A 24,498-nucleotide genomic window follows, 5' to 3' on the forward strand; every position below is an offset into this window, starting at 1 on the left:
GGAAATTAATTTCATGATGTAAAAGTTTTATTTGAGAAAAGTCACCCATGTGTCTCTAAAACACAACTGTTTGATGGATTTATGATGATTATTTTTCCCTGAAATGCAGCATCCGAGTTTCCTGCTGCAGAATCAGCCCTTGATGACAACTCTTTGGTTCCTTTAACCTGAAGAAATGAGTTCCTTGTCTCATCTGTAGAACCGGGTTTCTCTCAGGTGTCTGGGTCCTGAGACCTACTGCGACGCCCACATCCCGCTGCCCTGCTCGGCTGCTGTGACCCCTGCTGTGACCCCTGAAGGCTGCCACGACTCAGAGTTTGTGGGCAACATGTTCAGACTGCTCAGAACCTCCTGTGCCGTTTTTCCCAGCATGCCTTGCATGTCACAGACGAAGCGGTAGACGTAGCGTTTGCCCGCCGTCTTGTGGATGATGTTCTTGTGGTAGTAGTACCGTAGGCCACGGCTCAGCTTCTCGTAGTTCATCTTGGGTTTATTCTTGCACTGACCCCAGCGTTTGGCCACCTGGGCAGAAAAAACACAGTTCAACATTCAAAAGGAATACAGGAAAGTTTATTTTAACAACATAATAAGGATTCAAACTGCTAAACTGAAAATTTAAATTAGTTAAGGGAAAAAAATCACAGTTTTATCAGCTAGTTCATGAGCACAAAATCTCACTTAAACGCTTAAGTCTATTACAATAATAATTTTACTAAACAAACATAATTTCCTGACTGACTGTAGGTCTGCTGTTGCTGGGCGGTTCAGAGCTGTGACCTTTGACCTGAACCAGGGTTTTAATCCTCACCTCTGTTGGGTCTGACATCTTGAACTCCCAGCCGTCTCCGGTCCAGGAGATGAACGTTCTGCAGGCCGAGTCCAGAAGCAGCTCCAGTAAAAACTGCCACAGCTGGATCGGGCCAGAACCTGAACAATTAGGAAATAATTAATAAATTCAGTTCAGTATTAGGTGATCAACCTTTTTGTCATCGGGTCAACCTCCTGGTGGAGAATGTTTGGTTCCCAAATCAGATTAAAACCATACATTTAAAAATAATATTTGAAGATAATCATCATCATATTTTAACACTTTTACATTCATATTAACATATTTATAATTTAACTAATTTTACAATAAAATTTAACTCTTATTTATTCTTGGACTGGATGTTAAAGAGTCAAAATTCTGACCTGGATAAGCGGACATTCCGGGCAATGGACCATCTCTGTCCGACCTCTGAGGGGCGATGGTTTTCCGTTTGGCCACACGGGGACAGAAGTGCTCTGCGGACTGAGGGGTGGGATTTGAGGGGCGGGAGGGTGGAGGTGGGTGGGGAGGGGAGGTGAAGCTGGATGATGGATATTCAGACCAGAAGGATGACGTCTGTCTCTGTCCGTCTGAGTCGTAGAAGTTCTGATCTGGTTCAGCTGGAAAACACCAAAGGTTAATTGGATCAGCTGTGTGTGTGTGTGTGTGTGTGTGTGTGTGTGTGTGTGTTGAGGGGGGTCAAAGGTCTTACTCTTTAATGTGAAGGGACTGTGGCTGCCCTCCACAGCTGGGCTGAACTGCCGGTTCTGGGGCAGCAGGTTCTGGTAGGTCTGCAGATTCTCCTGGTACCCGGTCTGAGACTGGTCCACAGAGAGTCCATCTGAACACCAGGAGAACGTCAAGAAAAACAAAAACCCCGGAAAATGTCTGAGTAGAAGTCCTGGACTCACCGTGTGAGTACGAGGAGGTCCACCAGTTAAAGTCCTGACAGGAGTTCAGGCTGAAGAGGTCCGTGTCACTGCAGCTCCCTGGAAGGAACAGAAACCATAAGTACCAGACCAGGAGCCCTGTGGAACTCCTGACAACAGGATACTGGAAGTCTTACCTTTGGAGTCATGAAGGTGAGAAGATTTGGGTGGTTCTGGGTAGCTGCTGTCCACGGCGTACTGGTTCTGTCCAGAAACGGTACTGTCTAACAGAAAAGACAGGTCTTCACCAGCGAGGTCTGGAGGTTCGACACAACAGAGTCAGAAGGCTCATGCTGGTTAGGAACCGTCTAGAACCCAGAACCAGCTTGGAGGTTCAGAACCAGCTGGTTCTGGGTTCTGGTCACAACACGCGAAGATCTAACCATCTCCTGCAGCAAAGCATCATGAAGGTCAACTGATGCCTTCAGGGGTCACAGGAAAAATCTGACTTCATCACAAGTTTTAAACTAAATTCTTAATGTCAGACAACACATCCGAGTCTGTGATCTTAAAAACAGCTGATGGTTCTGAAAGTGAATGTCAGGACCCCAAACTGGGCCCTAAAAAACACAAGAATGTTTAGGAATAAAACTGATTCATACACGAACCCAAATGGATAAAAAAGACTAACTTGATGTTTAAAACCAGAACCAGATTGGGTTCTGGATCCCTGTCCTCTCTGATTTCAGCCTCGGAGCCTTTGAAGGTTGATCAAAGCTGACTAACAAGACGGGTTTGTGAGTAAGTGGTGGGTTAAGAGTTCTGGATTGTTCAGCTCAGAGGACGATGGACCCGGCTGGGAGGAAACTGGGCTGGGAGGGGGAGGAAGAGCAGGAGGAAACGCCAGCGGAGGGAGTGTGACAGAGGAGTGATGGACTCTAAATCTGTTGGAGGAGGAAGTCTGGAGGAAAGGATTAGCGGAGACGGAGAGAGGAGACTTTAACCTGACCACCCAGTCTCTCCTCCCTGCATCATCCCACCCTCCAGAACCACACCCGGTTCTGGTGTCAAGGTCTCAGTGAGGAACCTCTGACAGATGTGATGATGGTTAGTGGGGATGTTTCCTCTGGCCTCCAGCTGCTGGAGCTCAGAGGAAATTGGTCAGACACACAGAAACCTCCTTCACTCAGCAGAACACGAAGGTCCAAACTCACCAAAAGATCCAAAGTCGAACCCAGCCGGTACCTCCTGTGAGCTGAATTCTTCTGTGTAGTATCCAGTGTGACAGATCTCCATCTCAACTCTGGTGGAATTCAGATGAGCACAATATCTGATTATGAGTCAGAACCAGGGGGATGAAGGTTCTGCTCGGTCCTATAAGTTCTGCTGGGTCCGAACCAAAACAGCACTGATCTCTTCAAAATAAAACGACAAAACAAACCTTTAATTTGAAATATTTCCTGTTTTTGTCTCCGGTTCTGATTAGTTCTTCCCGGTAAATGCGGTTCCGTCCAAAAACGTTCCTGGTGCAGAACTCTGCTGTTGCTCGCTGGGTCTGGTTCGGTCGGCGGGCTGGGGGTCCGGTACGGTTTTATAAGCACGCAGGCGGGTGGGCGGGGCGCGTGCGTCGTGACCTGCGGAACCGAGGTTTGTTTAACAAATTGTGACGCAATCACCCCCCCCCCCCCTCAAAGACACAAGACATTCATTCATAAGAACCGAACTAGTTGCAGGACCGAACCAGATCCAGACAAACCAGACTGTTTCTGATTAAAAAACAATAAAAATAAACAGATTTTCTGCTTACAAAACATATTTTGAAACAAAAATATTATATACTAAAATAAAAGGTTTGACAGAACGCACCAGCTAATTACAGCTGGTAAATAATCACAAGTTTAGATTTTTAGAAATGATAAAATCAGTGAATTGTTCTTAAATAGAGTTCAGCAATCCTAAGTAAGTCACAAAGATTAAAGATTTAGTTATTTTAGTATTAAAAAAAATAAAACCAGAACGTTTGTTTATTTATGAAGAAAAACAAAAATATTTAGATAACCACATAAAAATATAATTGATCAAACGTTTTTCACCAAATGCTCTTTATTTTCTCTTTTCTTGCTTTTATTATTGTCTTCAGTTTTCAATTAAAGAAAATGTATTTTGCAGTTTATTTTAACAGACTTTATAGGTTTGTAGATGACAAATTTCAGCATTTCTATCAGACTTGAAGGTCAAAAGTTTCACCAACAGACTTAAAAAGTCTCAGAATTCTAAAAAAACTGTCAAAGTGAACAAAATACATGTTAAATTGAAATAGTCTTAAAATTTTTACTTTAATTAATTCAAAAGATAACATGAAAACAAAACATTTAAACATTTATGGACTTATTATTATTATTATTATTATTATTATTATTATTATTATTATTATTATTATTATAGATGCTGTTATTGCCCAATCTGGAGAAGATTCGTGACATTTTGACTAAAATAAATCCTGTTTAGTTCGACAAAATCAAGAAAAGGTTTTAGTTTGGCTTTGAATAAAAGTTTTGAACCAGTGAGATCCCTTTAATCGGGCGGGTTTCCTGATTCAGAGCACGAAGCTGCTGAAACTTAGTTTTCTTTGTTTGGGAGGGACTGGAACCAGTTTGAGCTCTTGATGGTCTCACTGGGACCCAGAGACCCGCAGCGGGTGGAGCTGAAGGAGCAGCTAATGAAGTGGAGGAAGAAAAGAAAAGATCTGGACCAAACAATGGTCTATAAACACACACACACACACACACACACACACACACACACACACACACACACACACACACACACACACACACACACACACACACACACACACACACACACACACAAGGATCAAGTGAAGAAAGTCTGAAATCACAGCATGAGTGGCTGCAGCAGATAAGAGAGGGGCCAGAGCCCTGTGTAAACAAACACGCGCGCACACGAAGGTGCAGAATCCATCTGGAAAAGTGCAGCGGGGTGAGATCGTGCGCAGACAGGAGTCGTGATTGAAGAGCCCCCCCCCCCCCCCCCAGCACACACACACACGATCACCAACGATCGAGAGAGGGAGAGACAGAGGGAGAGAGAGAGAGAGAGAGAGAGAGAGAGAGAGAGAGAGAGAGAGAGAGAGAGAGAGAGAGAGAGAGAGAGAGAGAGAGAGAGAGAGAGAGAGAGATCATAAACAGAAGGTTCAGCACTTTGCTTTTATAAACTTTCTAGCTGCGCATTGAAATACGCAACAATCTGCGCATTTGATTTACCGGCACTTTGGTGCATTTAGCCCTTCAGAAGTTAGCGCCATTACCCATTACCAAAGTCTGAGAAGGCCCAACCACACCAGAACCTCCTTCACGTGACGTGTTTCCTTTTATGTAAAAAAATGAATAATTAGTGCAAATTATTTTGTCTCTATAAGTTGAATTTTGAAACGCTGGAACTGCTAATGGGTTCGGATTAGAGTCGGACCCTGGCCGAACTTTTCGGGTTCTGAACCTTCTATGAGTTGGTCACGTGTTTGATGGGTTTCTATAGTAAAGAGAAACTGATGTATTCAGTCCAGGTTTGGAAATGTAACTATACACACGCCCCATTTCATGTTTCTAAAACCAAACAAAGTTTAAACGCTGTATTTACTTGTTTTTAACTGATTCATAATTATATTTGTATTACTGGGCTGATTTCTTACCCCCAGCATCGAGTTTATTTTAATATTCAGCAGGTGCAAAAAGGAACAATGTGGTTAATAAATAAAGCATGAACACAACTCATTTCAAATTTTGGTTAATCAGAGCGTTGCTGAATGCTTTTAAAAAGTAAGTTAGACATATTTAAATGTAAATTTGTTGAGATCTGGTTGTTTCTGCCGATCAGCTGTTTCTGAGTCACCACAAGTTTCTGTGAATCTTTTAGTTTTTTTTATATTCAGACTAAAATTAGGACCACATGTCACAAATCTGGCTCATCCCTTGAGTTAGAAGAACATTTCGGTTTAGAGGTCAAGAGCTGAAAGTGGATAAAAATTCCAAATCTAAATAATAATTTAGGTCTACTTTGAGATATCTGTATTAAAAAATTCGAATAACATCGAATAAAAATCGATATGGGACTGAGGGAGGTGCAGCTGCAGGACAAAGCAGGAGACAGAATGAGAGCAAGACATAAAAATGTATCCTGAACATCGAAGTTTTCCTATTTTCCGCAGAAAGCAGCTAAAATCGAATTAATTCAAATGAAAACGTCTTTTTCTGTAAAATGTTAAAAGCCGTTTTGTTGTTCATGGCGTGCAGGAGGTGCTGCTTTCGTGAGCAACAGCTTTAGAGTGACTTCACTTCCCAATTTAGAGAGAGAGCGAGAGCAAAAAAAAAAAAAAGCTGCCATCCGGTTTGCGTCTCAGAGCAGAAAGCTGCAATGGTTTGCGCCATAGAGGCGATGCACGCCTGCATGAATTGAAGGAGGTCAGAGGGCTGAATTAGCTGCAAGTTCACCCAAAGCGACTAAATGCCCATCAGGCCGCTGCAGGAATGGACTGTCCGATAAAGGTAAGGTTCTGTTCAGGTTCTGGTTTGGTTCTGACGGAGCTGGAGACGCCAGGCGGCCACCCACAGCTCAGTGAGAGAGAGGCTCCCCACTCTTTCCTTCTTGTACAAAATTTCCTCTTCCTTCCCGTTCGTGGTTGTATGTCGGCTCTATAACAACACAACTAACCACCACATCTTTACACTCGGATAAAAACACCAATTCACGCCTCGGCGCGCCGTAGATGAATTACTTTTCGTTTCGGCGCTTTTCGCTCCAGCTACGCAGTTTTTTGGAGCTCGCGCGCGCAGTTCCACAGAGCCACGACTCCGACCCGGACCGAGACGTTCGTGGCTCCAAACCGGACCGATTTGGGTTTTTATGGAGGGATGCGGGACTCCACTGCGCGCAAAGCAGGTGCCCCTGAAGGCGCGGAGGACGGATCCGGACAAGCACGGTCCGGGTCCGGCAGGTGAGCCGTGCTCATGTCTTCTCACCTGCTCCAGCAGGTTGTTTCTTTGTGTTTTGTCTGTTCTGAGCCAAAAGGCCTCCGCGCGCTATTCGCTTTTCATCTCATTTAACACAAAGCTGTTTGTTGCGCAACGAACGCAAAAAACCCTCAGCCTTCACATAATGCGCCAAAAACACAAAACTAAGCTTAATGAGTATAATTATTTTAAATAATAAATAACAGCATAGTTCCAATTTTTATTTAGTAACAAAAAACATCAACTTTATTTTTAAATCACGTGATTCCAGCTGATTTATTTGGACTTTTGGGTTTAGATTTGAAAACACTAAAGTGAAAACGCACTTTTGGTTTGAGGAACTGTTGCTTCACTCATTTATTGTTTTATTTGTAAGAAACTTTAAAAATTTCTGATCCATTTCATAAACTCGATTGGATCAGAACTATTTTATTTTGGGCACACAAAAAAAACTCTGAGATTCATGAAGTTTTAAAACAAGCTATTTGAAATGTTTATTTAGATGTTTTGGATATTATTTAGTTGTGAAGCTGAATACTTTTCTGTTTCAGGTTGATTTTCCTCCCCAGTTTGGACCGGTTCGGTTCTGTTTGCGGTTATTTTAAGAAGAATTTATGGCTCCAAACGGGAGAACTTGTCAGGTGTCGTTATCTGAACTCTGCAGGCTTCCGGGCTCAAACCTCAGACTTTCCGCTGCACGCACTTCCGGCCCCGACAGAAAAAATAAACGAAAAACAGTGAAGGCAGGTCAGAGAGAACCGAGCCTTACGGACCGACACCACCGGGCTCACTGCTCGCGCGAGGCCTGCACAAACCCGCAGTTTCACGCGCAGATCTCTGCAGACTCAGCTCTGTTGACTTTTACTTCTCCTTTCTGCCTTTTACACAACCAGAGGTCTCTGAAGCCTCAGCTCGGCCCGGTTCGGTTTAAAACGCTCAAGCAAATTATTTTTATTTAGAAACAGAAACTTATTCCAGTTTATTACAAAAACACAAATGAACAATTATTCTTTGTTTATACACTGAAAACCTTAGAATAACTTATTAAATCCTAAATTTCACATTCATGTCTGATTTTATTTAAGTTAAATCGATTTTATTTTAGCTGATCTCAGTTCAGAAACATCAGATCTAAGCAGAAGAAACGGATTCAGAACAGAATTGAACTCAAACCTGGTTCCTCCTTCAGAGAGGCTATTTCTGTTCCTGTTGCTTCAGCTCAAAAACAAGGAGAAAATGTTATTTGCTTTATTCTGACATTTAAAAACAGAAACTTTGTTCTCCAATAATGTATAAAAGTCAGAAGTAACTAAAATATAACTTTATTGAGGACATTAATATTTATCACATCTTGTTTCTGTTATTTTCAGGTATTTTCATCAACCACTTCAAAGAGATGTCAACTAAACAAAATATTAAAATTGTTTTATTTCTCAGAAGCTAAATAATGCAAAACTAAATATAAAATGAAAGCTTTTTAAATTTAAATGCATGTTTAAAATAATTAATTACTGAAAGGATTTTTTAAAACCCCCAAATGAATTTCTTTGCTGTTACATATTCAGCTTAAATAAAAACACCTGGAAGTAAAAACTAATAATTGCAAAAATGTTTAGCTTTTAGAAGAAAATAATTTGATAAAATGAAAGTTCGGAAACGTTCCAGTGTTTGGACCCTAAAACTGTTGATTTACTGACACATATATCTGATGCAGGTTGTGGTGTAATTTCCTCTGAAAACTCTGAGACTTTATCAGCTGGAGCAGAGCGCCGGGATTAGAGCATGTCAAACATGTGCTAATCTTAGATGTTGCTCAGAAAAACAGAACATGTATGTTGTAAAGCCATCACGCTCCTCCTGCGTGATGCAACCTGCCGAACTGCTAATATGCTGCTGGTTTCACCCAGGACTCCGTTTCTCTCACAGCAGATTAAAAAAAGGTGTTTAAAAGTGAATTTTAGGGCATGGAGGCGCGTTCAGGCAGCCGCGGCTTCAAGAAGGTCACGTTGTTTAAAAACTGTTTGTGTCGCATAGTAACGGCCTGAAGCACATTGAACAGGAAGTCAGTTGTGGCATTGGCGGTCAGGCCACATTGGTATATTTGTCTCAGAGTGCAGAGAAGAAGCAGAGAGCACAGAGCGATTAAGAGTGGCGGGAGATGTCACTCACTTAACTGCAGCAACAACAACATTTATAGCTTTTCATCAGTTTAGGTGAAGCAAAAGCTGCTCTGGTGTCAGTTTGATCCGGCCTTCAGGCCTCAGTTTCACTTCTGCAGAGTAAAAACTCAACAAGATCAGCTGAAGGGATGAAAACGCACTACTCACGTGCTTCAGATCCAGTAAAATTACTGGTTTGATACTCGCTCAGCTAAAGCAGGAGCAGCATTCATGTCCATTTAATGCTTCAACTAGCAGTTTTTATTCTTGCTGAGCTGTAAGGGGAAAAAACAAACCTGGTTTTGAATGTTTTAATTAATTAACAAAGAAGGTCAATCATCTCTAAAACAATAAGGAGGAGGAGAATGTTCTACAAGCTAAATAAACTCTGATAAATGACTACACAAAGCCAGTCAGCCTGCAGGAGGTGCTTTATGGGTAAGTTCGAGTCTGAGGAGCAGACTTGGACCTGACTCCCGTTCAGCTGAAATCCCGAGTGTCTGAAGCTGTTTTTTTTTTTTTTTTTTTGTTGTTGTTTTTTTTTGTGAGAAAACTTCAGAGTTCGAAGTGAAAATCCTCCTGGCTCACACGCTGCTGACAGTCAGGTCACTTGCAGCGGAGCAGGAAATGCCAACGTTTGTGCCACGCATTAAGATGTGCTTCAGAAAACTCAGGCAACAACTGAGCTAAAAAAAACAACAACATGAAGAAACAGAACAATGTGAAGGCGGCTCTTCAATCAGGCCCACTCCCGCCTTGGGTCCAGTGAACCCGACCCCTTCGTTTCTTCTCTAACGAAGGTCTTCAGGGTTGTTTTTTAGCTTTGAAATGACCCACATTTGTACTCTGTGCCCCCCCCCCCCCCTCCACCATTTCCTCTCCCTCAGCCTGTGCCAAAAGGTTCCTGTGCACATGGCGGCCCGGTTTCCTGTAGGCCACTGAAGCAGGCCGGTACTGACGTACGAGGCCCAAAGACAATGCTCGGCTCCTCTAAACAAACACATGTTGGACCCGGCCGTTCGGTCTGCACTTAATTCAAGGAGCAGACAGAACAACAGGTCCAATTGTCTGAGCGAGCTGGATGAAGAGCCATCTTAGGCCTCGGAGTTCAGCAGAACACAGGAAGCTGGAGCTAAATCTCAATTAGACTCCACCTTGAGCTGACACCCCTCCCCCCCAACCTAGATCCTAACGACGAAATAAAAGTGTTGTTAGAGTTACTGATGCCGTTTGAGATTAGGCCGCCTCCTGACTGCCTTCACACTATTTCTGAAACGTTCTTTTCTCGCTTTGCCCCTCTGTTTTGTCATGGTGGTTTCATAACCTGCAGCTTCCACTCAAAACATGCTTTTAATCTCCAATCAGCAGCAGAGAAGTAAAGAGCAGTAAAGAAAAGATGAATTCAGTAAAACAACTCGGCGCTGAAGCTCTGAGGGTTTGTGTTTGTCCTGGTTTGATTGCTGCTTGGAGTTGTTGTGCTCTTACGTTGGGTACTTGTGATTCGTTCAGGAGGAAGTAACGTCACCTCCACCAGTACAGTGAGGTTCTTCCCCAATAACAAACCCTGGATCACCAGAGACCTGGAAGAGTTGCTCAACAAGAAAAGGAGAGGGTTCAGGGAAGGAGACAGGGAGATGTTAAGGAATTAACAAAAGCAACTTTAAATTAAGACATGAAGCAACTTCTGAAGATCAGCAGAACAACGTGTGGTGTGGGATGAGGAGCAACTTTGGGTTGAAGCAGAAGGAGAATCAGATGGATGGAGGTCTGAAATAAACCTGAACTGAATCTGTTCAATTGCTTCAGTTCAGCATGAACACCCCCCCCCCCCAACAGACATCTGTTTGTCTCCCTTGACCTACAGCTTCCTTGTCACACCTCATCTTAAATCCAGCTCCTGCAACCTCCTCATTCATCAGTTGATATTGGTTCCTGCCTGAGAAGGTCCCATTGCTGTGGAAGACACCTGGCCCTATCCCATCTGTCCTTAACGACTGCAGACATGTGGTCCTCACATCAAGAAAGTCCTCAAGACATGGTCAGGTTGTCTCCAGCACAGGGGCACCACAGGGGACTGTCTTCTCACCACTCTTGTTTACTCTGTCCACCTCAGACCTTCAGGACAAGTGAGGGTCCTGTCATCTGAAGAGACATTAATGGGCCATTCCCATCTGTACCGGGTCGGCCCGGGCCGGGTAGCCCCAGTCGGCCCCAGCCTGGCCCGGTTGATTCCACACATCCTTGCCTTAAGCCCATGTGGGCTGATTCTACCCACCAATCAGAGGCTTGCTCTAATGGAAGGTGTGAATTTGCTGTCAGCAGTGGGTGTGTTGGCCCTGGTCGGCCTGAAGCAGACCCCCTCGAGAAGAGGGCTGAGAATGAGCCTTGGTTGGCCCGGAAAAATACCAGGCCACCCAGATATGTAAACAATCTACGCTACCCGGCCCGGGCCGACCCGGTACAGAAGGGAATGGCCCATTAGAGGAGTCTGCACCTGCTGGGTGGATCAGACAAGAGACCTGGTGGACCTCTTGGTCGAACGGTGTGGCTACAATCATCTCATCTTAGATGAGAACAAAATTAAGGAGATGATGGTTGATTCAAGAAGAACCTGAGACATACCAACACACAGCTGGGCAGGGGTGGACTGAGACGAAAATTCAGCCCTGGGATTTCTCTATCCCACCGGCTGTTGGGTTGGTGCTCGTGGAAATTTGCACGTCCTGCCAGCCGTCAGAGCAGGTGGAAGGGTGCGGACCGGACTGGTGACCCATCTGCCAGATGGCCTGTCCACCCCTGGTTGCTGGGTGTTTGTTAATTTAACAAAAGTGAGTCACTTTAAGTTGTAATAAAGCTCTAATTTGTTTCTGTAACATGGTTTCATCCACCAAGTCGCAAAAAAAACAATTTTTAACAACAGATTCAGATAGGAATATATTTAAAATGAAAGATTTAGAGCCTTTAGTTTTGAACAAGTTTTGAGCTTATTTGATCTGCATGCTGCTAAAAAGGCAGCAAGAGATGGTTCACCTTCAGAGAACTTCTGCAGCTTCTGTTGTCTTTGAGGTCCAATCCTGGAGTTTTAACTTTAGATCCACCTGAACCCTAATCTGATGAATGAAGTGTGATTTGTGTCAAACAGGAAGCGCTTTCTGTGGTGACTGAAGATCAACCCATCTTTGAGCCACCCTACTCCACAACCATGCACATGAAGACCGAGATTACATCACCTGGAAGATTCAGTCAGACCGCCAAACAGAGTCCAGATCCCAGCGAGTCCGAGTGGGTGGGGTCAGCAGCACCGAATGCTGGGAAAAGGGGTGACCAAGTCAATGGGACCAGGTTAGTCAGGCCTGTGGGACGCTTGTGTGTGTGTGTGTGTGTGTGGGGGTGGGGGGGGGGGGTGGGGGTGGGGGGCATGTTTATGGCTTAGGAGCCAAATATTTTGTTCCCTCTGACTGGACGACACCAACAGGGATGGAAAAAAAACTACATTTTTCCACCACATTTGACCATAAAATCACTCAAACTACAGATCTTGGTTTTCACTCATTTAATAGAAAGTGCATGAATAAAGGCATCTAACCAGCTGTTCTTAATGTGTTTATTAAGGTTGAACTCTTATTGTGGACAGAAAAGTTGCATCCTGGAAAGTTTGGTTTAAAAATTATTCAGGTTTTGTTTCCCGACTAAATGTAAACAGAATGAGGCATTTTCCTCTTGCACTGCCTCCAGCACAGCTGAATATTTCCTGATTTACGGCGTTTATAAATTCTATCAAATCCATTTAGCTGCAATTTCAGGTGAAATAAGTGGTGCATGTGGTTTAACCTGCAGAGCTCACTGCTTTTACACATTTCAAACCATTTCGGTGGAAAGTTTGCAGACTAATTTTAGATCCTGGCACTAACAGATAAAAGGATGCAAGAGGAAAAAAACTTATTCTGCAAAATCTGCTCTGCTGCCAGAGACTGGCTGCTGCAGCCAGCCGCTCAGCCCATTCAGGAGTTCTGGATCAGAACTACACATCTTCTGAATGCATGCTCTGTTCCAGCCGCGAGTCTCCGGTAGACTGCAGCGTCACCAAACGCTCCCGACACATGAGCAGTGACGGGGCCTCAATGACATACCAGACCTCGTACCCAGAGCCCCGCATCAGTGCCCAGACCTCCACCCCACCCAGCAGCACCACAGAGGAGAAGAGGGTCATCGTCCCAGCAGGTGAGCCCAGAGACCCCAACCCCCCCATACACCAGAACTCGGACCTCCTTTTATCAGCTGCAGTGTTCTGCATCAACATGACATCATGCTTTCCATTCATAAAGTGTGAAAGCTAAGCACTGGTTTAGCTCAGAGCTCGCCGAGCAAACAGGAACCGCAGCTCAGGCGTGGACACTCTTCATTTTTAATCTCCCTGCTTCCTTTTTCGATTCTGTCATGAAAAAATACAAATATCCTCTGAGGCCTGAAATCAGACGTTTCTGTAGCTCTGAACACTCAAATGAGACATAAAACCTTTTCACAAATGTTGTTTTATTATTGTTGTTGAAACTCCAACAAAACGCATCTTACATCCACTGTAATACTCAGGAGCTGCTAAAGGATAGATTTGGGTAAAAACCACAGCAGCAGCCAGCTGTCAGCACATCTGGGATCAGTTTCTGAATATTTTTTGCAGTATTGAAAATCCCCAAAACTTTATTTTGTCTTAACATGACAGCAATATTATATAGAAGAGTGCCTAAAACAAACCTCAAGATAATAATTGCCCTAAAAGACTTTTTCTGTGTAAAAAAAAAAGTAAAGGTCACCTGTAGTAAATGACGTCCTGAACAGCCTCTCTTCAAAGAAGTAGAGTTAACGTCCTGTAGGACTGCTAAGCTAATGCCTAGTTTAAGTAAAGAACACTGACAGTTTACCGTTGCAGGTTACCTCAACAGGAATGTTTACTTCCTGTTGGACTCGACTCCTTGAATGAAGTGCTACATGTATCCTTGTAAATATTCATGGAATTCCATGTAAATAACTGTGGAATTCCATGTTTAAAACCCTGTAATTTGTAACTGCGTTAACGTAAAATTTCTATAACAACTGGGAGATTCCTGAGATTGGCGCCATCACATGATGGCGTAATCCAGAGCTGTTAAATTCTGGGCCTCGAAGGGCTGGTATCCAGCATGTTTTGGTTTTAACCCTGCTTCAACACACCTGATTTCAATTAGTAGGTGATTAACAGGCTTCTGCAGAGACTGATGAGCTGCTGCACAGGTGACTGAACCACTGAATCAAGCGTGTTGGAGCAGAGAAACCACTAAAACATGCTGGATACCAGCCCTAAAGGCCCGGAATTGAACAGTCCTGGTGTAATCAAACTTTGGTCTCGGCTGCATTCAGACTAGCTGTTAGCTCATCAGTCGTAAACTTTATTTTGCCGAACAGAGAAGGAAGCTTCAGGAAGCTGTCTAAACACAAGAAATTAATTATACTGACTCTGTTATGTGCCATTTGTTTACACGCACCCGCGTGCGTGCGTGCGTGCGTGCGTGCGTGTGTGTGTGTGTGTGTGTGTGTGTGTGTGTGTGTGTGTGTGTGTGTGTGTGTGTGTGTGTGTGTGTGTGTGTGTGTGTGTGTGTGTGTGTGTGTGTGTGTGTGTGTGTGTGTGTGTGTGTGGGGGGGGGGTTTATATTTACTTTCAGGATGTGACTCATGTCTCACTGTTTAGTCTTTGTTGTCTGGTCCAAAGAATTCTTTCACGTTGTTAAAAATCCCCCCTCCTGGAACGACCCCCTGAGGCATACAGGACATTTCTGGTCTTCAAGTGGCATCAGAGATGAGTACAAATTCACGTAAAGCCCAACACGGATTCATCGGTGAGTCACTGGTTGGGCCGTTCTGCTTCATAATACATGGATGTTGCATTAGAGCAGCCCGTGTGAAGCCAGAACAATCAGGAGCTCGGGGTGTGGTCACCAGCATCCTGAATCAGATGCTAAATATTCCACTGGACCAAATCCAACCTGAAGGTGTTGGAAAACACTTACTGTAAGAGATGCGATGGCAAAATCCCATCAGCACTGACGCAGTATTTCAAATTTGATCATAAATCACTGGAATTTAGAATTAAACAGTTTAGTAACTGTAATTCAAAGATTATTTACAAAAGTTTTTTTTATTGATCTAAATTAATTTATTAAATTAATCTTATTTAATTATGTCATTACCAGCACTGGTTATAAAGTAAATTGATACAATTCTGAATAATGTCCATAAAGGAGGGGCAGGAGATCAGAAGAAAAATATTTCAGAAGTAAGGTAAGTGGGTGGGGCTTTCAGAGCCTCAGACTCTGGTTATGAAAATAACAGATATGTTAGTTATTAATTAGGGCGAAATTCTCAATGTGGAATATAATGCAAACACAATATGACTGAGGCCAAACTGCAACAAGGAAATTTGCTCAAATAGAATTAAGATTTTATTTGTTGTGTGTCATCTAAATCAGTTCAGCATGATTACAAATAAAAGTTCACATAGTTTTCAGAGCAGAAGTCATTTTATAACTTTGATTCAACATGAATTGGGCTTCAAGTTTTTCATGAATGAAATCTAATTTAACCTAAATTGTGTTTCCAGCTTGTTGAATTGAACTTACAGTAATTTTATATAAAACATACAAATACAACAAAAACTGATAAATAAGCATGAATGTGTCGGTTTGAGACATTTTATACTGAGATTCCTAAAATAAAAAAAAGTTTTTTAATCTTACACATGGTTCTCTGACGGGTTTGCAAAGACTTGTGGTTTTTAATAACTCTTGTTTTTACCGTGAAGCTGCTCATCCAGAAGTGTTTTATTATTTTTCTCCCGTGAAAAATGAATAGTGTAAATAAAAGCCAAAGTCCATGTGGAGTCTGATTCCAGGCCTTCTGATAAAATAATCATCTGACGCGGTTTAGAAGTCTTAACTTCACCGCCTGGTTTCAGCCGCTTCATCAGCTTTGTTAACATCAGAACTAAAATCATGTTGCTGCACTGCTCCCTCTGTACAGAATAAAATCATTGTTTCACACCTTTAATCTAAATAAATCATCAATCCTGAACGTTAGCTTTTATTCCTGTTTTATTTAAACCAAGAAAGCCAGAACGATATCTAGGTCTCTGAACAGAAGACCTAAACTCTGCCTGCCTTTGTCCTCTGATTCCAGATCCTGAGGTCTGGACCCAGGACCACGTGCGGCAGTGGCTGGACTGGGCCATCAAGGAGTACGTCCTGGAGGAGGTGGACGTCACACTCTTCCAGGCACTGGATGGCAAAGCCCTCTGCAAGATGACCAAAGACGACATGATGAGGCTGACGTCGGCCTACAACGCCGACATCCTGCTGTCACATCTGAATTACCTCAGACAGAGTAAGAACCTGGAAATGTTTCCTTTGAGTAGAACCGTCCTGCTGGAGCTGCATCAGATCAGAACATCTACCACAGATCAGACCCTTGGGTGATAACATATGGGGGCTCATCCGGGATGCAGGTGATAAAGGTTAACAAAGTTTTAATAATGGCATTTTAGAGCTTTCTTAGTGATTTCCACGGGGCTGAGACCCATTTGTATTCACTTTTGCACTGACCAAAGAAGAAAAATGCCCACCGGTATTAAAACTTTACCTTCAACACCTGTGCCACGCGCCCTGCACGTTACTCCAGGTCCCCTAGACACCAGGGTCGTAACACAGATACATTTCTGTTGTAAATCTGACACCATGCCTCATAGCCATGGCACCTTCTAGCAGCAGCAGGACGTTTACAGAAGTCTTTTTGATCACATGAACCGTATTTAACCACCTCTGTGGTCTCCACTGAGTGTTGTGACCATGGTTCCTCTTTATCAGCACATGCTTTATGTTTAAAAACAAATGTCACCGTGACTCTGGATCTTTGCTGAATTACATAACTTTCTAGGCAAAGATGCAGAAGTTTAGTTTCTGTAAATCACAGCAGTTTGACTTTAATATGAATAAAGTTTTGGATCCAGATGTCTCCATCCTTGAAGGATCTGACCTGATGGTTTTGTTCCAGGCAGCCCGACCTTCTCCTACTCCACACCTCCCACCAACAACACGCCACCCCCTCCCCCACAGCCACGGCTACAGGTCAAATCAGGTGAGACGGTCATTCCTGATTAATCCTCACTAAACATTTTCACTAAATCGGTTTCTGATCAACAGCAATAAAGTTCTGTTAAAGGACTGTCAGATAAATTTCAGTCAAATACGATGTAATCAATAGTCACATCATTGTTTTTATCATTTTTATACATCCTGTTATAGTTCTGTCAAAACACCAAATAAACTTTATCAGAAAAATCTGCGTTACCATGGCAACAGAATATATCCATCAGGTTAGAACAAAACAAAAACAAATAGGTCAACATTTATCTGGTTCTGCTCATTTAGATTCAGATGTTAAAGATAAACTAAAAAAATACTCTTAAAATTATTTTAAAATTAATCTGTAGATTATAAGATTACTGTTTTATACCTTAAATCTGATTAAAATTTAAAAAACGGGATTAATTAACTGTTTTATAAGCTTTGTGTGTTCTGAGGTATGTTTGAGGCTTTTATTGTGAAGAATTACAGGAATTTTAGAGTGTGGACACTGAAATAACAAAGATGACGGCTGAGAGGGGTTGAAACCGGCAACCCACCAGTTACAGGACAAATTAAAGCCTCCTGATCCACCGTTGAAAGTTTTTTTTTTCAACTTTTCTTCAGGAAATGCCCATTTTTCCCTCAACCTTTTGCGTTTAATCTCAATACACCTTCCGTATTTTTTGTGAGCCATTTTAACACTGGGCTGCAAAATGAAAGTTGATTTTTACAGCAGCAGATAAAGGCTTTGGACACAAATTTGTGCAGAAACGAGCTGTAAAAAGCTGCTAATGGTGTCGCGTTTCACACGTATGTGAGCAGAATGAGTAACATCCTGTCAATCAGGTTTATTCAAAATAAGTTTCAAAGCCCAAAGACTGAAAATTATCCAGCATTTAACTCGTAAAAAGCAGCAAATAACTTATAGTTACACATTTTTAACATTAGGTAAAACAAGCTAAACGGGAACGAGACGATCAGCAGCGATATTCAGAAGTTGGATGTTTCTTTCTAATTGTAACCCAGATTAAAAGTGATTGACGACTTTCATTTTTACCTTCTATCTGACAGCCAGGTTCTGATGAAGCTCTTTGTTTCAGAACCATGTTCTTTGGTTTCTGAAGTCAAGAAGGCTCCTGAACAAACTAAACTCCTGTTGACTAAAGCTGTGATGAGTCCAAAACTCAACAGCCAGTTTCAGACAGGAAACAGCTGCACCGGCAGAGGAAACAGGGCTACGGGTCTCGCTCTGGACCACAACCCGTGGTCCTGTGGTGGCACGAACAAAAGCATTCTCACCCAAGAAACCCGGGGTCATCTCCTGACCCTGAACCCTTGTCATGTTCCTTCCTCCTAAAGATGTGTCTCATCTCTGATGCTTTTGTCTGTTTGTGTTTGTGCAGAAAGTGATTTTAATGAGATCAGCCGCAGGAACAGCTGGCCAGCAAACACCATGACTGCTGCAGTGCAGAAGGGTACGACAGCAACGACTAAACCGACGATAGATTTACTGTAGCGTGAAAACCAGCTGGATTTACATAAAAAAGTTTTCACATGTCTAACAGAGTTCCTTTTCTCCAGGTTCTTCTATCGAGCACCAACACAGCACGAGGGTATCCGAGCCCGCGCCGAGAATCGGCCAAGGTAAAAGTAACTTCAGATTCATGTTTGAATCAGCTGCTGATCGGAATCAGCTGTTGGACACAAACATTGAGAACATGTGGACATTTAATTATTAAAAACAAGTGTTGTTGGATTTTAGAAAATGATTTAAAAGTCCTGCATGAGACAGACATTTTCACTTTGTATTCTTTGCTCTTCGATTTGTTTCAAGACCTTCATCCCAATCTGGTTTCAATCCTGATCTAGCTCCGATCCAGTCCTGATCTATCCTATATGTAAATATCTAGTCCGGCCAACAAACCATTGTAACAGCTCACCTTCTAGGGGCAGAATCGGCATTGTCTTTCAAACTGTCTCTGCACGTAATTGGACAGTGCTGAGACCAATCAGAGCAACAAACATGATGTATTCATTGATATGGATGTCAGTCAACAGGGCAGTCTGCCATATACCATTGAAGACGAAGAAAACAAAAGCAAAGACATCATCGTCTTATCAAAGAACTCAAGTACCTCTATCTGATCTTGTCTCAAAGAAAAGCCAAAGTCTAAATTGTCTAAAGTTGATGCCAATGCCATTTGAAACAAGCCTCATTCCTGAGCCACCGCCCTCTATTGTTTTTTTTTTTTTGTCCCAGCTCTATATAAAGCCTTAACTAACACAGATCGCTGTGACTGGCCAAACACAAAACTGTTCAGGCCAATAGAGATCCGGGAGTTGACGTCACTTCTCCCGGCATGCAACAGCTCAAATCGAAATGGCGCCATATTGGCAGGCAGAAGCCCACAGCTGGACTATTTGTTATTGTCAGAAAACTCAGTCAAACGGAAAATATGGTAGATTCCTGCTGTGCCCCAGGATGCAGAACAAACGCGGACGACATAAGGAATGAGCCATCTACAGGATTCCCCAAGATCCGGAGCGCCGCAAACGTTGGATCATTGTAAAAAAAATGCGCTAGTGACCGGGCTGAAATGAAACTGTGGGACCCCGAGAGTAAAGTTTTTTGCTTATGCAGCAACCACTTCATATCAGGTACTTAAACCAACGTTTCCTCAACTGTGTATGGTATTTATTTTAAATGCTTTTATTACGATTCTTAGTGGGCTTCCTAAACTTATTTAGGCGTGGCTTTTTCTGTCTTATTACTCATAGCAACAAGTAAACATCATGTAAAACGTTGCCTCGTGAGTTCTGCGTGCTGCCGTTTACGTGTTTTATGATCACAGCAATTAACCGGCTAAGCTGTATTTAATTTTAAGCAATGGTTGATCAATTGTCAGATCACACATAAAAAACACTTTGGATTGCTATTATCTGTCTCACCGAGACAGCTCTCAGACAGATCCTGAGACGCTCCTGCCTGACATATTTATTTTATTCACGGAAAAAAATCAAATTAGTGATTTCTCTTGGCGTTCAGTTTATACATTCAAACAGCACAGCACTCTATTTTAATGACTTACATGTAAATATATGTTATTTGTCCATCCATCCATCCATCCATTTTCATCCGCTTATCCGGAGTCGGGTTGCGGGGGCAGTAGCCTAAGTCGAGAGGCCCAGACTTCCCTCTCCCCAGCCACTTGGGCCAGCTCCTCCGGGGGAATCCCAAGGCGTTTCCTGGCCAGGTCCGGCAAGAAGTCCGCTCCGACAGCTTCTGGCGTTTTTAAAAAGTATCACAGGGGCACGGTAAGGGTCGGAGATGTTTAATCTATTTAATTTCTGACTATATAAAACGATTTCTTCGGTTTTAAAGTGTGAAGTAAACTCCGACGAAGTAAAATCCAAGCCGATCCTGGTCATTTTGTTTACCTTTGTTGCCTGCCAACATGGCATCTACTCTCTGAGAGTCACATGACGTCCGGAGCTCTATAGTAGACCTGCTGAGGCTACAAAGGAGTGTGGCTAGACCAACCTGCAGAACAAAATCTTTTTGCCATTGATCCAGACCCAATATAGTCCTGACCGAGTCTTGATCTAGTAGTGATCGAGTCCTACTCCAGTATTTGTCTCGCTTCATTGTCCTGTAATCAATTGACGTGGATTGGTGGATCTTTTGATTGTTTGGAGATGTTTTAAAGGTTTAGTTTTGCCTTTGGTTCCTATTTCAGGTTCAGTCGAGACATGATTCTCAATGTCAAGGCGCCTGGCCTCGCAAGGCGATAACTTGTGAGGCCAGGCGCCATGCTTAAGAGGACATTGTCCTTCCTTGGTCAAAGAAAACGGTTAAATGGAACAGACTTGCATCACATGACAGCGGCTTCCGCTAAGGTCACGTAATGTCACGTGACACAGGAGACGTTATATTTCATATATATGTTTCAATATAAATATAACAAGCCTTTTAAATTGTGTATATATTGGTTAAATTAAATATGTAAACGAGTTACTACCTGCTAGCCACCGAAGCTGCAACTACTAACCAACCATAGCTAACTGCTTTGGATCTAAAAAACATTTCAGATTTCAGCCCGATAGCTACAATTAGTTGACTTACATTTAAACAGGAAATTGTCCCCTGAAGTAGCTGCCGGCTTCTGATCCACCATCCTTTTGAAAATACCGCCAAGGCTAGGCTACAAGACACCTCCCATGTATCCTTGCTCAGCTAGCTAACCGGCTAACAAACGGAGAACAGATGACTCGGTAGAACATGAACGTTGGAATACACCTTGGCGGTTCCTGATGATGTATCTCCTAGGCAACCGGGGCGGGACCAAGACATCAAGGCTAAGTTTCTTGACATTGAGAAACACCCCGTCTTTAATCCACTGATGTCCTCCATGATGGACACGTGTCTGGTGTGTCAGACCTGAACCAGAACCTGAGCGCAGCACCATCCATCAACTCACCGTCTCCTAGTTTTCAGTCCTTTCCATGGAGACCCTTCTCTAAATCCAATCTTCATGTATTTTTGTCCTCTCGCAGACCCGTATCAGACATTAGGACCCATCAGCAGCAGACTTTCCAATCCAGGTAAGAATCTAAAACCTCAAAAGGGCAAAGGTGAAACAAATGAGGCCTTTTTACTGTCTGCTTTGGTACAAAAAAGGGCTGGCAGATGGAAAATAATGATTTGCATCATGTTTACGCTAAGACAAATTGTTCAGCTGAATAGTCAAAAAGACTAAAATGACTCCATATTCATTAAAATTATACTTCACATCTGTAGTTTATTTCTAAAGTTGTTTTCCCATTTGTTTAAAGCCACCTTGACCTGGAAGTCCCGGCCCTTATGAGGAAAAACCTGGTGAAGACAAACAATTAAAAAACTAATAATTGAATTAGAGAATAATAGAGCTGCAAAGCATCTAAAACACTGACAGGGAAGGGACGTCTGTCTGAAGTCATGTAAAACAACAAAAAATTAGTCAAAAATTGAAGTAGATCACAAAAGTTTTAAAAGAAAGTTAAAACGGTTGAATTTTAGGGATTTTCTGTAAAATTTCTGCAGTATAAAGACCTTACAGAAAAATATTCTAAACTATTTCTCAAAAATCCTCATCAGAAATATTCAAGTTTCAAAGAATCATGGGAAAGAATGTCCTTTGCTTTTTATGAATATTTTAATACAAAAGAACAAAAATTAAGAATTGTAGGCTCATTTTATTTAGTTGGGAATCTTCCAAAAGAAAACAGAGAACTATTCAACCGGACCTGAGATCTGGCTTCCACCTCACCAAAGTGACTGTTTGCCCTACTGTTTCCTCACAGAAGGCCAAGTCCTCGGCTCAATCAAGAACCGAACAGGCAAACAAAGTCCGTACAAGCTGGCTGACCCCAGCGCTCACAGGCCTGTGGGTAGGTTTCTGCCCTATCTCCACCAAGACTCACAGTGAAAAGGTCACATTTGATGCAAAAACAAAGAGCTGGTAGATCTGTGTTCAGCGTTAACATGGGGAGCTCTCCAAGGTGCTGAGAAGATGGTCCTCGGCTATGTGTTAAATACTTATCTATATTCATTTCGTACTTGTAAAACCTCCTGGTTATGGGGTGCCAGTTGTAAAGTTATGGATTAAAATTTAAAAATGCTACATTTTGTTAAACATCAACACCTTTTAGAAATAAATATTTAGAATTGAATCTGAAATCATAAAGGTAAATCTATAGTATTTAGAATCAAATCCAAGTGTATGATTTAAGTAAATAAACTAAATATTTGTTAAATTTAAATATATACAAACTAATCTGACTATAAAGTCACACCTAAAGATGCATTTGAATTTAGATAATTAAAATTAAATGTGTAAACTTACATTCAAAGTCCAACAAGTTAAATCAGAATATTTGGAACTCATCTTAAACACTGTTGAATCTAAATATTCAGAAAGAGAATAAATTATCTAAAATGTTGAAATTAAAAAAATAAATGTGGTGGTTTATACACATCAAGCTTATGTGCATGTTCAGACTGCAGTAAAATGTACGCAGTATAGTAAAATAAGAGTGAGGTGAAGAGATCTAAGGTTTCAGAGTGGATCATCCACCAGGGAGCAGCAACAACCTTGAAAGGAACACGGATAAATGATTCATGACCAAACAAAATCACACAATCACTTTGACTATTTTATTTCTTGTATTTAGGAGTTGAAAGTAACCAAATATAGTCATCTTTCCACTCAGCACTCCATCCCCAGGACGGTTAGATGTTACCTGCCCAGCTCCATGCCAATCCATTAATGCTTTTGACTTTCCTCCCAGGTTCGGGGCAGATCCAGTTATGGCAGTTCCTGCTGGAGCTTCTGTCAGACAGCAACAACTCCGGCATCATCACCTGGGAGGGCACCAACGGCGAGTTCAAGATGACCGACCCAGATGAGGTGGCCAAGCGCTGGGGCGAGCGCAAGAGCAAGCCCAACATGAACTATGACAAGCTGAGCCGCGCTCTGCGATACTACTACGACAAGAACATCATGACCAAGGTGCACGGCAAGCGCTACGCCTACAAGTTTGACTTCCAGGGCATCTCACAGGCGCATCAGAACCACGCTCCAGAAGGAGGGATTGTTAAGTACCAGACTGAGATGCCTTACATGCAGCCGTACCACAGCCACCAGCCCAAAATGAACTTCATGGGAGGCCATCCTGCTCCCATGCCCGTCTCTCCAGGGAACTTTTTTGGGCCACCGACGACGTACTGGAACTCGCCCAGCAGCCCAATCTACCCCGGATCGGCTATGACCCGACACCCGGCTGCTCATGCCCACCTGAGCTCATACTACTGAGGTGGCGGCACCTCGACGGGTCAGACAGGAGAAGAACCCAAGTGAGCTTATTTCTGGTGCCACCTGAGCAGAACCCGTCTGATGGGAGATGATATGATGCTTTAAGGTCCAGTTCCTAAAAGGCATCTTCATACTCCTCCACAGAAGTGGACAGAACCAGAGGGTTAGGCTAACCTGTTCACATTTATTATTTTGTAAATGACTGATACCGAACGGTTTCTATTACATCACAGGTCAACCTGCAGTTATCTCATTACAGGACCTGATTGTTTTATAAAACAAATTGTACAGAATTTTTTTCATGTAACAACATTTGTGCATTATCTAAAAGTAAAAAAATAAAAAGATTTTCTGTCCACCTGTAGAACACACGATGCTTTAAGCTCCAAACCAGAGAACTCGTTCAGGTCACTAGTTAGTAGTTCAGGTCATTAGTTAGTAGTTAAGGTTAGTACATCTAGTGAAACAGTTTGAGTTCAGCTTTAATGAAGTGAAGCTTTTTAAATGTCAATCCTCAAGTGATTTAACAGTAGAAATAAAAGATAAAAATTATGTTGAAAATAATAATCTTGTTTTATTACTAAAGAAAACAAAAGTTTCCCTGAAAATTACTCAAAAGGAAATGACATGAATT

The 24,498-nt window shown here is 42.5% G+C and overlaps 2 protein-coding genes across 7 annotated transcripts; one reads left to right on the plus strand and one right to left on the minus strand.

Annotated features, from left to right (window-relative positions):
- Window positions 1-9: 9 nt before the first annotated feature.
- Window positions 10-3,243, minus strand: etsrp (ETS1-related protein). 4 transcript variants are annotated; one of them, XM_015949668.3, is made up of 8 exons: window positions 3,119-3,243; window positions 2,892-2,980; window positions 1,875-1,961; window positions 1,720-1,797; window positions 1,521-1,649; window positions 1,192-1,428; window positions 809-927; window positions 10-522 (listed from the first exon to the last, which is right to left on the minus strand). In XM_015949668.3, the coding sequence occupies exons 2-8, from the start codon at window positions 2,971-2,973 to the stop codon at window positions 235-237; spliced, it is 1,020 nt and encodes a 339-aa protein (XP_015805154.1). In that variant the 5' UTR covers window positions 2,974-2,980; window positions 3,119-3,243; the 3' UTR covers window positions 10-234. The 4 variants fall into 4 exon arrangements, with proteins under 4 accessions (XP_015805154.1, XP_015805153.1, XP_070407919.1 ...); XM_015949667.3 differs by having other exon boundaries at window positions 1,875-1,994; XM_070551818.1 differs by lacking the exon at window positions 3,119-3,243 and having other exon boundaries at window positions 1,875-1,994; window positions 2,892-3,105.
- Window positions 3,244-6,069: 2,826 nt separating this feature from the next.
- Window positions 6,070-24,425, plus strand: fli1rs (Fli-1 proto-oncogene, ETS transcription factor-related sequence). 3 transcript variants are annotated; one of them, XM_054740835.2, is made up of 10 exons: window positions 6,070-6,239; window positions 12,006-12,205; window positions 12,918-13,084; window positions 16,070-16,273; window positions 16,940-17,023; window positions 18,417-18,488; window positions 18,595-18,657; window positions 21,568-21,615; window positions 22,354-22,440; window positions 23,341-24,425. In XM_054740835.2, exons 1-10 carry the CDS (start codon window positions 6,222-6,224, stop codon window positions 23,862-23,864), a joined length of 1,467 nt encoding a protein of 488 aa, XP_054596810.2. In that variant the 5' UTR covers window positions 6,070-6,221; the 3' UTR covers window positions 23,865-24,425. The 3 variants fall into 3 exon arrangements, with proteins under 3 accessions (XP_054596810.2, XP_054596812.2, XP_054596811.2); XM_054740836.2 differs by lacking the exon at window positions 6,070-6,239 and adding an exon at window positions 6,253-6,688; XM_054740837.2 differs by lacking the exon at window positions 22,354-22,440 and having other exon boundaries at window positions 6,071-6,239.
- Window positions 24,426-24,498: the final 73 nt, after the last annotated feature.

The sequence above is a fragment of the Nothobranchius furzeri genome, chromosome 5 (assembly GCF_043380555.1).
Source record: "Nothobranchius furzeri strain GRZ-AD chromosome 5, NfurGRZ-RIMD1, whole genome shotgun sequence".
NCBI lineage: Eukaryota > Metazoa > Chordata > Actinopteri > Cyprinodontiformes > Nothobranchiidae > Nothobranchius > Nothobranchius furzeri.

Bases quoted from the DNA above. Each gene is read 5' to 3' on its own strand.
- etsrp (XM_015949667.3), bottom strand. From the start codon at position 2,973: ATGGAGATCTGTCACACTGGATACTACACAGAAGAATTCAGCTCACAG. The intron at 1,995-2,891 runs GTGAGTTTGGAC...TCGAACCTCCAG, and splicing joins GTTCGACTTTGGATCTTTTG to ACCTCGCTGGTGAAGACCTG. The intron at 1,798-1,874 runs GTAAGACTTCCA...TGTTCCTTCCAG, and splicing joins TCACCTTCATGACTCCAAAG to GGAGCTGCAGTGACACGGAC.
- fli1rs (XM_054740835.2), top strand. The intron at 18,658-21,567 runs GTAAAAGTAACT...GTCCTCTCGCAG, and splicing joins CGCGCCGAGAATCGGCCAAG to ACCCGTATCAGACATTAGGA. The intron at 22,441-23,340 runs GTAGGTTTCTGC...CTTTCCTCCCAG, and splicing joins CAGCGCTCACAGGCCTGTGG to GTTCGGGGCAGATCCAGTTA.